Source organism: Cuculus canorus, chromosome 5 (genome assembly GCF_017976375.1).
Source record: "Cuculus canorus isolate bCucCan1 chromosome 5, bCucCan1.pri, whole genome shotgun sequence".
Lineage (NCBI taxonomy): Eukaryota > Metazoa > Chordata > Aves > Cuculiformes > Cuculidae > Cuculus > Cuculus canorus.
The window spans coordinates 1,436,539-1,448,931 of record NC_071405.1 but is presented as its reverse complement, the minus strand read 5'-3'; the positions used below and the strand labels follow the sequence as shown (position 1 = coordinate 1,448,931).

The 12,393-nt window shown below is 47.2% G+C and overlaps 1 protein-coding gene across 2 annotated transcripts in view; it reads left to right on the top strand.

Annotated features, from left to right (window-relative positions):
• Positions 1-12,393, top strand: part of MDGA2 (MAM domain containing glycosylphosphatidylinositol anchor 2) — a 359,555-nt gene that overhangs the window by 321,444 nt on the left and 25,718 nt on the right. For both annotated transcript variants that reach the window (XR_008450022.1, XM_054067864.1), the window contains exon 12: positions 7,924-7,944. Coding sequence is in view for 1 of the 2 variants with exons in the window: in XM_054067864.1 (XP_053923839.1) it covers positions 7,924-7,944 (21 nt within the window). In the remaining variant the exon portion in view is untranslated. The remainder of the gene's footprint in view (positions 1-7,923; positions 7,945-12,393) is intronic.

Below are 12,393 nucleotides of genomic sequence, written 5' to 3'. Positions count from 1 at the left end.
AGCCCCTGAGCCAGTGGGAGGTGTCCCTGTCCATGGCAGGAGGTGGAACTGGCTGGGCTTTGAAGGGCCTTCCAACACAAACTATTCCATGATTCTATCATAAGGAATCTTGCTACTCCCGTGGGACAAAAGCCAGGTGAAACACAGGTCATGTCACAGCTAGCCATGTAGGTCTAATTGCTCCAGGAGCTGGATGTGACAGTAAATTGTGCCATACAGATACCTAAGAAAGCCCAAACCAGGATATTGTGTGCAGCAGAAGGCCCCAAAGCAACCTACAGATCAAGAACTACTTTCAAAAATCATTGTCAGATAATTTAAAATAGTGAAAAAATCTGAAAAGAAATTAAATGTCTTGTGCTTCATACGTGCTGTTCATCATGGTCAGTTATTAGCTCAGCCCTGATCAATCTCATCCTAAATTATTTCTATAACTGTATTAATATCAAGGGGAAAAAATTACATTAAGCAACCAGTGCTAAGGAACACAGTTGCAAATTTCACTAAATGCCAGATCTGCTAACGATGGTGATGGATAAATCTTAGGTTTTTGCCTGTTACAGTATTTGCAAAGTCTACATTTCCCAAAGCTCATGAGGATAAAGTCTCAAGTAAACGAAGGACTTGTTTACTGTGCCTATGAACACACAAATCAGGTCAAGGGAGGGGATTCTGCCCCTCTGTTCCTCTCTTGTGAGACCTCATCTGGATTATTGTGTCCAGTTCTGGAATCCTCAACATAAGAAGGAGATGGAGCTGTTGGAACGGGTCCAGAGAAGGCTACAAGGATGATCCGAGGGCTGGAGCACCTCCCACCCGAGGACAGGCTGAGACAGTTGGAGTTGTTCAGGCTGGAGAAGAGAAGGTTCCAAGGAGACCTTGTAGCGACCTTCCAGTACCTGAAGAGGCTACAAGAAAGCTGGAGAGGGGCTGTTCACAAAGGCTTGTGGGGATAGGAGGAGGGGCAGTGGGGATAAGCTGGAGAGGGACAGATTTAGACTAGACTTAAGGAGTAAATTCTTCACGATGAGAGTGGTGAGGCCCTGGGCCAGGCTACCCAGGGAAGTCGTGGCTGCCCCATCCCTGGAGGTGTTCAAGGCCAGGTTGGATGGGCCTTGGGCAGCCTGATCTAGCAGTACATCTCTCTGCCCATGGCCTGGGGCTCAGAACTGGATGGTCTTTTAGGTCCCTTCCAACCCAAACTATTCTATGATTCTAAGATGGGTGTTCTACTGCAATTTCTGATGGACTTTGTCTCCTTGTTGTGCCTCCTTACCCAATAGAAAAACCTATTTTCTGGCATGATTTCTAGGAGTCTTGTTCCTGAAGGTGATCTGGAGCAGGAGCTTCCTTCAGGCAGCTGGGATTTCTCTGCACCAATCCCAGTCTCCTCTGTGACAGGGAGACATGTGCTCACAGGCATCTCATGCCAGGCAGCCACTACCCATTTCCATGGACCTCAAAATTTCTCCCATCCCTTAAATACTGACCATTGCTCCAAAATGAGGGTGGGGAACCACCCTTTAGGTCACTCAGTCACTGCTGTTTGATTTTGGTGGTTGTACTCTAGCGAGTCTCAAGAGGTTGATTGAGGTCCACAACTGTGCTGAGTTGGAGGTTTGAATGAAACGTGGCGTGATTTGCATTTCGAGCCCCTCTGGCAGGAAGAACATCCCCATCCAGCACAAAAGGCGTATTTTGTCTACTGGAAATTTTCCTGCTCGAATCTGCCATTAGCAGATGTGAATCACATCCCATTTCAAACGTGCTGACGAGGTGCCAACGCAACATCCCACCGCCCCGGAGAGAGGAAGCTGTTGCCTCATACCCCAGATGGAGAGATGCTTTCGGAGGGATACTCGGTGCTGACAAATCCACAGCTACAGAAATGATGAGCCAGATGTTAATCAATAAGAGAAACCTAACGTGACTTCCCTTTGAAGAGAGGTCCCAGAACGGCTGGGGCTTTGTGTGCTTAAAATACGCATTTTTATCTCAGCGTTCGCCCGATGACTGTAGTGTCAGCAGACTGTAACCACACTAATTGTAAGGATGTTATAGCTTCAGTTATAAAATAATGATATCCCATACATTTTTATAGTGCAAACCCAATACTTATAATCTGAAATGCTGTAGTCTTAGACAAGCAATTAATGGTGAGTAGGATGCACAGCAGCAGGCCTGCGTCGATGTAAGAATTAGTTATAAACATTACCCAGGAAATAAAAGGCATGATGAGAAGGTTTCTGGAAAAGAGAATGAAGATAATTTTTAATGTTTTTCTCCCATTAAGTTTTTTTTCTAATTGAGACCTCAGGCGATGAGGAAAACATTTGTATTTTCCTATTTTCAGTAGGATTTTGTGTGCCTCTGTAGGTTCAGTTTTGATCGGTACTCCGGAAGCACAATGGCATCTACCTGTGTCGGCCCTTCTTTCTCATCCCACCACTTTAGGAATAGTCTTCTTGGAGAACCAGGACCATGTCCATTCAGGTGGTGAACATCTCCAAGCATAGACAATTCACAGCCTCTCTGAGCAACCTGTTTAGTGCTTGATCACCCTCAGAGTAAAAAAGCTCTTTTCCTAGGTTTAAAATGAACCGATGTATCTGTGTTGCTGGTGAGAATTCCCATGGCAACCATGGTTTTGCTAGTTTTTTTAACCCTTAAGGAGGCTGGTAGGATTTCACCCCATTCACATCAGGAGAAGCGGCTGAAGTCATTTGGTCTGTTCAGCCTTGAGGAGACCGAGGGAAGACCTCATCTCAGTTCGCTGCTTCCTCACAAAGGAAGGAGGAGGAGCAGGTGTTGAACTCTTCTCTTTGGTAACCAATGATAGGACCTGAGGGAATGGTAGGAAGGTGTGCCAGGGGAGGATTAGGTTGGACATGAGGAAAAGGTTCTTCACCCGGAAGGTGGTGGAGCACTGGAACAGCTCCCAGGGAAGCAGTCACAGCCTGACAATATTCCAGCAGCGTTTGGACCATTCCATCATCCTCTGGACCTGTTCCGACAGTTCCGTATCCTCCTTATGTTGGCAGTTCCAGAACTGGACACACTGAAGGCACGTTAATCCTACCTGTGAAGGCATTTTTATTGGGTTGCACTCCCGTGTGAATGATGTGGAGCACATTGCATCTTAACTTTAAATCCACAACTGGAGATTAATGTGGAAATTGCTAATCTATAAAACTAACAGCTCCCAACCTGCTGGTAGCCACCTGAGTGTCCAAAATAAGGAGGTTATTAAAACAGGAAAACCTCAATAACAAGCTCTTTTTGGTGTTCCCTGCCATCCCAAGCTGGAGCTGTAAATACAACACAAAAATTCCACAATATCCAATCCCATGAATGAAAACCCCATGGTGGAAGCATTTCACAGGGAAATCCCTTGCCTGCCATGAATTATTCTCTTTGCACACCGAAAGGACAGGAGAAAAGAGCAATCATCACAGTAGGAGCGACATTGATAATTACAGCCAGACGTCACTTGACAAGTTCTTTGGTGGGTACATATGTTACTGTGCTATTGAGCACAGACTGCCTTGCAAATACAAACAGAGCCATTTCAGTAGCACTAATGAGTGTTTTGTAGGCTAACGCAAACCAGATACGTCTCGTAGTAACTGTTTAAATATAATCTCCACTTTGCATAAATCTGTGTCAGCCTATTTGTTACAAACAGGCTGTAAAGACCTCCAACTACGCCAATTAAAGCTGTAGCTCTTGTTCCTTTAGACATGCACTTAGGATCACAGAATGGTTTGGAAGGGACCTCAAAGCCCATCCAGTCCCACCCCCTCCATGGGCAGGGACACCTCCCACTGGATCAGGGGCTCCAAACCCCATCCAACCTGGCCTGAAACCCCTCCAGGGATGGGGCAGCCCCCACTGCTCTGGGTAACCTGGGCCAGGGCCTCCCCACCCTCAGCGTGAAGAATTTCTTCTTAACGTCTCATATAAATCTTCCTTCTTCCAATTTAAAGCCGTTCCCCTTGCCCTATCACTCCAGGCCCATATAGAAAGTTCTCCTCAGCTCTCTTGGAGCCCCTTTCAGCACTGGAAGCTGCTCTAAGGTCTCCTCTGAGCCTTCTCTTCTCCAGGCTGAACAACCCCAACTCTCTCACCCTGTCCTCAGATGGGAGGTGCTCCAGCCCTCAGATCATCTTTGTAGCCCTCCTCCGGACCCTTTCCAACAGTTGCATTGTCTTACAGCAACCTTAGACGAGTAGGTTTTCTGTTTCTTCTGTTTGGTTGTGGAGTTTTATTTCGTAGTTTATGATGTTAGATAAGTTCAGCCTAATTGCTTTTATTTGCTTTTCTGCTTTTGTCAATCAATTCGAACCACTTTGGCAAGAAGCCCCTTTTGCTCTGCTGTGAACAACCTCAACAGCGTGACTCAAGGTTACGCGCTGATGATAACCTCCATACAAGCCCATGCGTTTAGATGCAAATCCAGCAACAGTAAATGTAGTTCCCAGCAATTTCAGCTAATTCCAAATTTAGCCACTCAAGGATGTTCACAAAATGAATGTTTCTTGGAAAATGAAAGGTACGTTTTTGGTAAAAGCCGTGAGGTTATCTAATAGAATGTAATGACTGAGTTTCTTAAGAAGGTTACACCAGGGACAATCACTGTTTGTTTGAAGGCTAAAACAGGATAAAACAGGAAAGTCGCTGATGTAAAGCTGTTTGGAAAACTTCAAATTGAACCGAGAGCTCCGCAGAATCTGTGGTTTGATCACAAGCAAAGAGTTTGTGTCTGTAAACACAAGGTGGGAAGGGCAGAGAGAAGACATGGAGCAACACTCATGGTGAAGTCTGGTGTTACCAGATGCACCCATGATTCACAGATAAACTTTTATTTCAGTTTTTCTGTTAATCATACGCAATTGCAGCGGTGTGCTTAGCATCCTCGTGTTTCTCACGTGCATAAGTGCTTATAGCAGAAGGGTCCTCTTTCCTATGTTTTCCAACTTTTGCCTCTATCCCAAACAGCGTGGGCAGCGGGAGCAGGGAAAGGAAGGTGCTCCTGTTCTCAGCACTGGTGGGGCTGTACCTCGAATCCTGGGTTCAGTTTTGGGCCCCTCACTCCAAGAAGGACATTGAGGTCCTGGAGTGCATCCAGAGAAGGGAACGGAGCTGGGGAAAGGGCTGGAGAACAAGGGTTATGACAGGAGGCTGAGGGACCTGGAGCTGTTTAGCCTGGAGAAAAGGAGGCAGAGGGGAGACCTCATTCCTCTCTCCAACTGCCTGAAAGGAGGTTGTGCTGAGGTGGGTGTTGGGCTCTTTGCCCAGGTGACAGCAATGGGATGAGAGGAAATGGCCTCAAGCTGCACCAGGGCAGGTTCAGATTGGACATCAGGGAAAATGTCATCACAGAAAGGGTTCTCAGGCCCTCTCGATGATCTCAAAGGTCTTTTCCAGCCAAGCAATTCTTTAATGAAATTTACCCTCCTGCAAACAGGTAGCACAGGAACACAGACTCTTCTCTTTCAAACCTGATTCCCAGTTTTCAGTTTGTAGAGGTTACTCTGGACTTACGCCTTGGTAGCCTTTCCCATGGTTAAGCGCCCTGTAGAGGCTATCGAGTTTGACTTTCATTCTGCTTCATCCTATTAAAGTACTAAGTAAGTGAATTTCAGTATTAAAGAATTATGGATGTAGAGGGGTTTGTAATTTTGTCAAGGGTTTGTGAAATATGAGTACCAGTTTCCTGGTTTCCTCAAAGATTCCAGGTACCCAACAGTCCTGCGTGTCATGAGGGGTATGGCACAGACCCAGGAACGAACAGACAGAGATGATAGTTTTCACTGAAGTTGTCTCAAGGCTTCTCCGCAATGATGGCAAAATGGGTTTTGATACCTCCCAAGGTGAAGGGTCAGCACGGGCTGCAAATGTCGTGGGATGGGGAGTGGGCAGAGGTGGGGTGCAGAGAGATGAGTGGAAAGAAGAGAGGTGGGGGGGATGCAGAGAGGTGGAGGAATGCAGAGAGGCAGAGGGGATGCAGGGAAGCAAGGGGGATGCAGAGAGGCAGGGGGATGCAGAGAAGTGGGGGAGATTCAGAGAAGGTGAGGGGATGCAGAGAGGTTGGGATGCAAAGAAGTGGGGTGCTGCAGACAGTTGGGTGGGATGCAGAGAGGTGGGGGGATGCAGAGAGGTGGTGGGGATGCAGAGAGGTGGGTGGGATGCAGAGAGGTGGGTGGGATGCAGAGAGGTGGTGGGGATGCAGAGAGGTGGGTGGGATGCAGAGAGGTGGGTGGGATGCAGAGAGGTGGTGGGGATGCAGAGAGGTGGGTGGGATGCAGAGAGGTGGGTGGGATGCAGAGAGGTGGTGGGGATGCAGAGAGGTGGGGGGGATGCAGAGAGGTGGGGGGGATGCAGAGAGGCAGGGGGGATGCAGAGAAGTTGGGGGGGATGCAGAGAGGTGGGGGGGATGCAGAGAGGTGGAGGGGATGCAGAGAGGCGGGAGGGATGCAGAGAAGTTGGAGGGGATGCAGAGAGGTGAGGGGGATGCAGAGAGGCGAGGGGCATGCAGTGAAGTTGGGGGGGGATGCAGAGAAGTTGGGGATACAGAGAGGTGGGGTGGATGCAGAGAGGAGGGATACTGTGCCGGTGCACCTTGGTCTTGGAGGGCAGCATTGGGGACCCACGTGTACTGGTGGGTCCCTGTCCTGATCTCTCCAGGAGGCTCCTCCAGCAGACGCTGGGTGCGCTGGCACTGCTGGCAGCTTCATAGGGCAACAAATTTCACCTTCCTTTGTCCTCATCTTGGATTTCTTTAATGCCCGTCCTCCCTACAAGAGGGTTTATGTGCCAAAAGACTCTCATGGTTTTTAATGGTTGTGTCTCTCGGTCTAATGAGATCAAACCTCTTCTCGCAAGCTTCCTGCGCTTATGTGCTCACACAAGTGCTGCCCGTTTCTTAAGAGTCGTGCGTGTGCAGACATCTGAAATTACAAAGTACTGCTATTCATTGAGTGGAAGTGTAAATCGTTATGTTAATTGTCTTTAAGCAATGCTAAAGTGAAATTTTAAGTGATGAGGAAAATCTGAGACAGAATTTCTGCCTTTCGTGAGTTCATCCCTTCTGTAGTTTGTGTTGGATTCCTACACAACGGCGTCACCATGGAGACTTGCTCTGCAGCTGTACCTGGCCGTGAAGATGGTGCGAGGGCTGGAGAACCTCTGCTGTGAGGACAGGCTGAGAGAGTTGGGGTTGTTCAGCCTGGAGAGGAGAAGGCTCCAGGGAGATCTCAGAGCAGCTTCCAGCACTGAAAGGGGCTCCAGGAAAGCTGGGGAGGGGCTTTTTCCAAAGGCCTGGAGTGACAGGATGAGGGCGAACGGCTTTAAATTGGAAGGGAGAAGATTTAGATGAGACATGAGGAAGAAACTCTTCACACTGAGGGTGGGGAGGCCCTGGCCCAGGGTGCCCAGAGCAGTGGGGGCTGCCCCATCCCTGGAGGGGTTCCAGGCCAGGTTGGATGGTTCTTGGAGCCCCTGATCCAGTGGGAGGTGTCCCTGCTCATGGCAGGGGGTGGGACTGGGTGGGCTTTGAGGTCCCTTCCAGCCCAAACTTTTCTCTGGTTCTACAACTCTCTCCGTACAATATCTGTGCCAGCAGACCGGGTTGGATGCTTGCTGGCAGCATCTTGTTCCCCAGGCTGGAGGTACATGCGAGTAAACATACACGTTGTTGATGGGAAAGGCTGTCTTTCCTCACTGAAATCAGTGCCGTTGGGTTACCAGGGAGCCACAAGATTTGTGAAAAGAGGAATTTACCAGTTCTCCTGTCCGTCTCAGTGTAGGAGCCATGATCAAAGTCCTGAGGGGGAACGATCAACAGGAAATTTCAGATAATCTGAATATTGATGAATTAGAATTTCTCTTTTGTGCTAATTTTATTCTTCCTCTGTCTTCCAGCTCCAGTAAATCCACACCTACGTAAGTATATCTCTTTTAGCTTTTTTTTTTTGTATGAAGAACTGTCCTTGTACCCATTGTCTCTTGCAGCTAAAAAGGAAATTATATGTATTTCACTTTCTGTCGCAGCCTGTGGACTGCAAGACTCACCTTCTGTTGCCCAGGGAGGTGGTGGAGTCCCCGCCTGGAGGGGTTTGAAAGCCGGGCAGATGAGGTGCTCAGGGATCTGGTTTAGTAGTGGACAGGGACGGTTGGACTCAATAATCTCAAAGGTCTTTCATGACCAAATGACTCTATGATCAGCTTTGTGTGCAAGCTCAGCGCGTGGCTGAAAGTCTCATTCTTTTTGTTCTTCTGAGTCACTAAAGCGTGAGTAGATGGAGAAAGAAAAAATTATAGCTGCAGCTCATCTTTCTTTCCCACTGCCCAAACAGTTCATCTAAAGGAAAATACTAATGTTGTAAACCTCTATTTGTGGACAGTGCAGCTCAGTGCCTGTGGGTGATGCTCTGGGAGATCAGGTACCGTGACAGAACTGTGTCTACACCTCACCAAGTGTGGTAAAAATCTTAAAGGAAAAGTCTGTCTCTGCAATTTTACCAATTCATTTATCTTTGGGTAAGAACTACATTTGCAGTTCTTGATTTATTTTGATGCTTTCAAGGGTAGTCAGAAGTGAAGAAACCAGAAGAAACAAAGGAACCCAAAGAAGAATGTTTTTTTCATGCAGTGCGTTGCAGGAATTGTGGACCTCATTTGCACAGAGAAAGGTGACGACCAGAAGTGTGATCAGGGTGTGAAAGCATTTAGACAAATTCACAGGAGAGAGCTCCACAGGCACGATTGAAAACCAAACTCCGATAAGTACTGAGCGATGTGCTGGTGCTTGGGCACAGGGCTCTTGCCGGGGAGGAAGGACTTCCCGTACATTTTCTGTTCTTACACTTTTCCATGGGCACCAAATCCCTACAAATCCTACCCAGGAGCTTTAGTCTGTCCCAGTAAAGCCACCCTCTTCCTGACCATCCCCACATCTGTCTACTTAGTGATTTTCTTCTGCACCAGGGTGAATGAGTGTTTTGCAGGGAAGGGCAGGAAGATGTGTCAGGGATGGGTTAGGTTGGACATCAGGAGAAGGTCCTTCCCCCAGAGGGTGGTGGAGCACTGGAACAGCTCCCAGGGAAGCAGCCACAGCCCCACGCCTGACTGTTCCAGAAGCATTTGGACAATGTCCTCAGCCCCACGGTGTGAATGTTGGGGGTGTCCTGTGCAGGGGTTGGACTCAGTGATCCGTGTGGTTCCCTTCCAACTCAGGCCATTCTATGATTCCATGATTCATTCCTCTTGCTTTTAACAACATAAGCCAAAAATAAAGAGGATAGGATTCTGTCTCTGATTATTGCTGCTGTGACCAGGCAGAAAAGCAGCCTCTCTCTCCATCTCTCTCACCCGATGGCAAAGCCTTTCTATAAATTTTAAACTTATTTGCAGAAGATCTTGTGCAATGAATTAATAATTAATCGGGGCTTAGTTGAAAGCTTGCGGGAGCTGGAGGAACCAGTCCCGTTGACTGAAATGAGCAGTAGATGAGACCCTTGCTAATTAATATATTAAATATATACTCTGTGATGTTAAAAAAGAAATGCATTGCAATCCCAAGTGCTCCACACTGCAGTCCTCTATGATGCTAAGATCTGAAACTGTCTCGCTTTCACATGTCTCTAAAGCTCGATTAAAACCAGTGGCTTGCGTAGGCACATGTTGGAATGCTGGTGGCACCCGAATTGCCCATACGATAGGGTGTGTGTTGGCTTGAGGGAGGAAGGACATTTCCAGCAACCTCTCCGTTGTTTCCTTCATCTGCTTTCTTGGTCTGCCTCTCTCTGCTCTGGTGGCAATGGGAAAGTTTGCCCACCAGAACTATAGTGTCGCTTCTTTTGGATGACCAAATTGATGCTAAAATTTTGGTTTGCTTTATTTCCCTGAAGACTTTTTGAGTGAAACCCTTTGACAGGAAAGAAATCTTGGTCTGCAAAAAAAGGTTCAAACCAGTAAGCTGAAGAAGAGAGATTCTGTCATCTCTCGTAACAAATTCAATCTCAGCATTATGCTTGCTTTCTACAAAAGTTCTCTTTTTGTCCTAAACCAGTTGGATTGAATTCAGGTTTTATTTACACTATTGTGAATGAAGAGTAAGAGCTGGATTCAACTGGGACGGAGTACCTGTATTGGGATCTGAAGTCATGTTCTTCCTGCTTCAGTTCTGGAATAATCGCATTGCTTAAGCCCTTCCTTGTTATGAAGTATCTGTGGTAGATTAGGAAGTGGCCTTGGATGATGTGAACCCTCAGGTGTAACCTCAGATCTACATTTCACTTTGTGACAAACTATTTTATGTAAACCATAAGGATTTCATATCTGATAGCGTAACTAGATGTCACACCTGAACAGCGGAAGAGATTCGATGTTAAGAGAGCCATATTCAACTTGAATTTTATGGAAGAAGATGACAAAAATCCATACGGTGTTTCACCTTCAGAACAGTATCAGAATTTGCCCTGATTGGCAATGAAATTATTAATAACTAGAATGTTCTTCCAGAGCTGCCATGTGCTTTGTCAAAAACTAACCACTATCTCTGATAGTAATTGGCACCGCTGTTATTGCTTCCAGCAAACTGGAGTGGTCTGAGCACTGTCAGGACCCGGCGCACCCCTGGGTGCTTGGGGAAGGGCCAGCTGTTTCTCCTGCCCTTGGTGTCCCCATTCATGACCAAGTCAGAACCATCCAAATTAATTTAAATGCTCCCTATCATTGCATTAAAAAAGTACTGAACTAATCCTGAGGAGCTACTTCCCATTTTCATTCTTCCATCATTAACATTTTCCCAATGTATAGCGCCCCTGTACTCGTCATCGGTGAGGCCACGTCTTGAATCCTGGGTTCAATTCTGGGGCCCCTCACTCCGAGAAGGACATTGAGGGGCTGGAGCGTGTGCAGGGAAGGGAACAGAGCTGGGGAAGGGGCTGGAGAACAAGGGTTGTGCGAGGAGGCTGAGGGACCCGGGGCTGTTTAGTCTAGACAAAAGGTTGTACTGAGGTGGGTGCTGGGCTCTTCTCCCAATTTATTGGGATCATGATTGTTCTTCACCAGGCAGGTGAAGTGACAGGTGATAGGATGAGAGGAAATGGCCTCAAATTATGCCAAAGAAGGTTCAGATTGGACATCAGGAAAGATATCTTCACTGAAAGGGTTCTCATGCCCTGGCAGAGGCTGCCCAGGGGGTTGGTGGAGTCCCCATCCCTGGAGATGAGCTGCTCAGGGATCTGGTTTAGCAGTGGACAGGGACAGTTGGACTCGATGATCTCAGAGGTCTTTTCCAACCAAACAGTTCTATGATTCTATTGCGGATGGTAGCCCCACACCAAACTGGAGTTTTCCTATTAAATAAATGGCAAACTTTTACTTCTCTTTTTTTCATCTGGCCTGAATCTTTTTTTTATTTTCCTACTTGAAGAAAAATCTTCTGTTCTGCTGATGGGGAATTTCTTAATGAAGATCTGAGGGCGCGGCGTGATGTGCAAATGCAGCTTTTAAGGTGCTGGAGGGGCAGTGTTAGAAACTGCTGAATGGCTGCAAATGCTTTGTGTTAATTCACTTTGCTGCAGGACTGGATCTGGTTGTCAGAACTCTGCTCCTTTAGTGACTGTTTGCCTTTGGGTTTTCTCACCCCGTGGAGAAGCAGCACCGTTTTCGCTCTAGGAAGGGCTTGCGTAAGTGGAGATAGAAGCCAAATGCGTAAAATATAGTGTAAACCAAGTAAATTTGGAGCTCAGGTTGTGTAAAAGTTGTTCTTGGAGATGAGAGGCACAGATAGCATTTTGTTCAGAGTGCTTCACTTGAGTCCTTACATCTTTCAAGAGCTTTGTCTGGGTCTTTGCCTTCTCTTCCTGGTCTTCTGGATGAAGACGAAGGGTGTTGTTCTGCATCTATTCCTGTGCTTCTCTCCCGAAGGATTTCATATGTAATCTGCCCATGTGTATTCCTTCCTGGTTCTTTCATTTGCTCGTCTCTCACCAAGAACCACAAGCTGGCCTCCACTTGTGTTCCTTCTCCTCAACGCTCATGATTGTTCTTCTCTGGTGAAGGAGTCCCAATATCGCCACTTCTTCGCCTTTCAGAGCTCAGGGGGCAGAAGACCTTCCTTCCAGATTCAGAGGTGTGATGGTTGTCAGTCGTGTTTGCCAGAGAAGGAGCTAGGATTTAGGAAGTTCATTCTCTTGGAGGATCTAACAAAGTTGCAGATTTATTGGGAAATCAAGTCAACCCGCTTGAGGCGCCAACAGCCACAGAATTTTCTGTGGACCACGTTTTTTATGATAACCTGGTTTTATAGAGCAGTGGTTTACGCTGATTATTATGGAGGGGGTTGTTGTGGCCCAATCTGGGCCTTTGGTCCCTTCTGTAGAT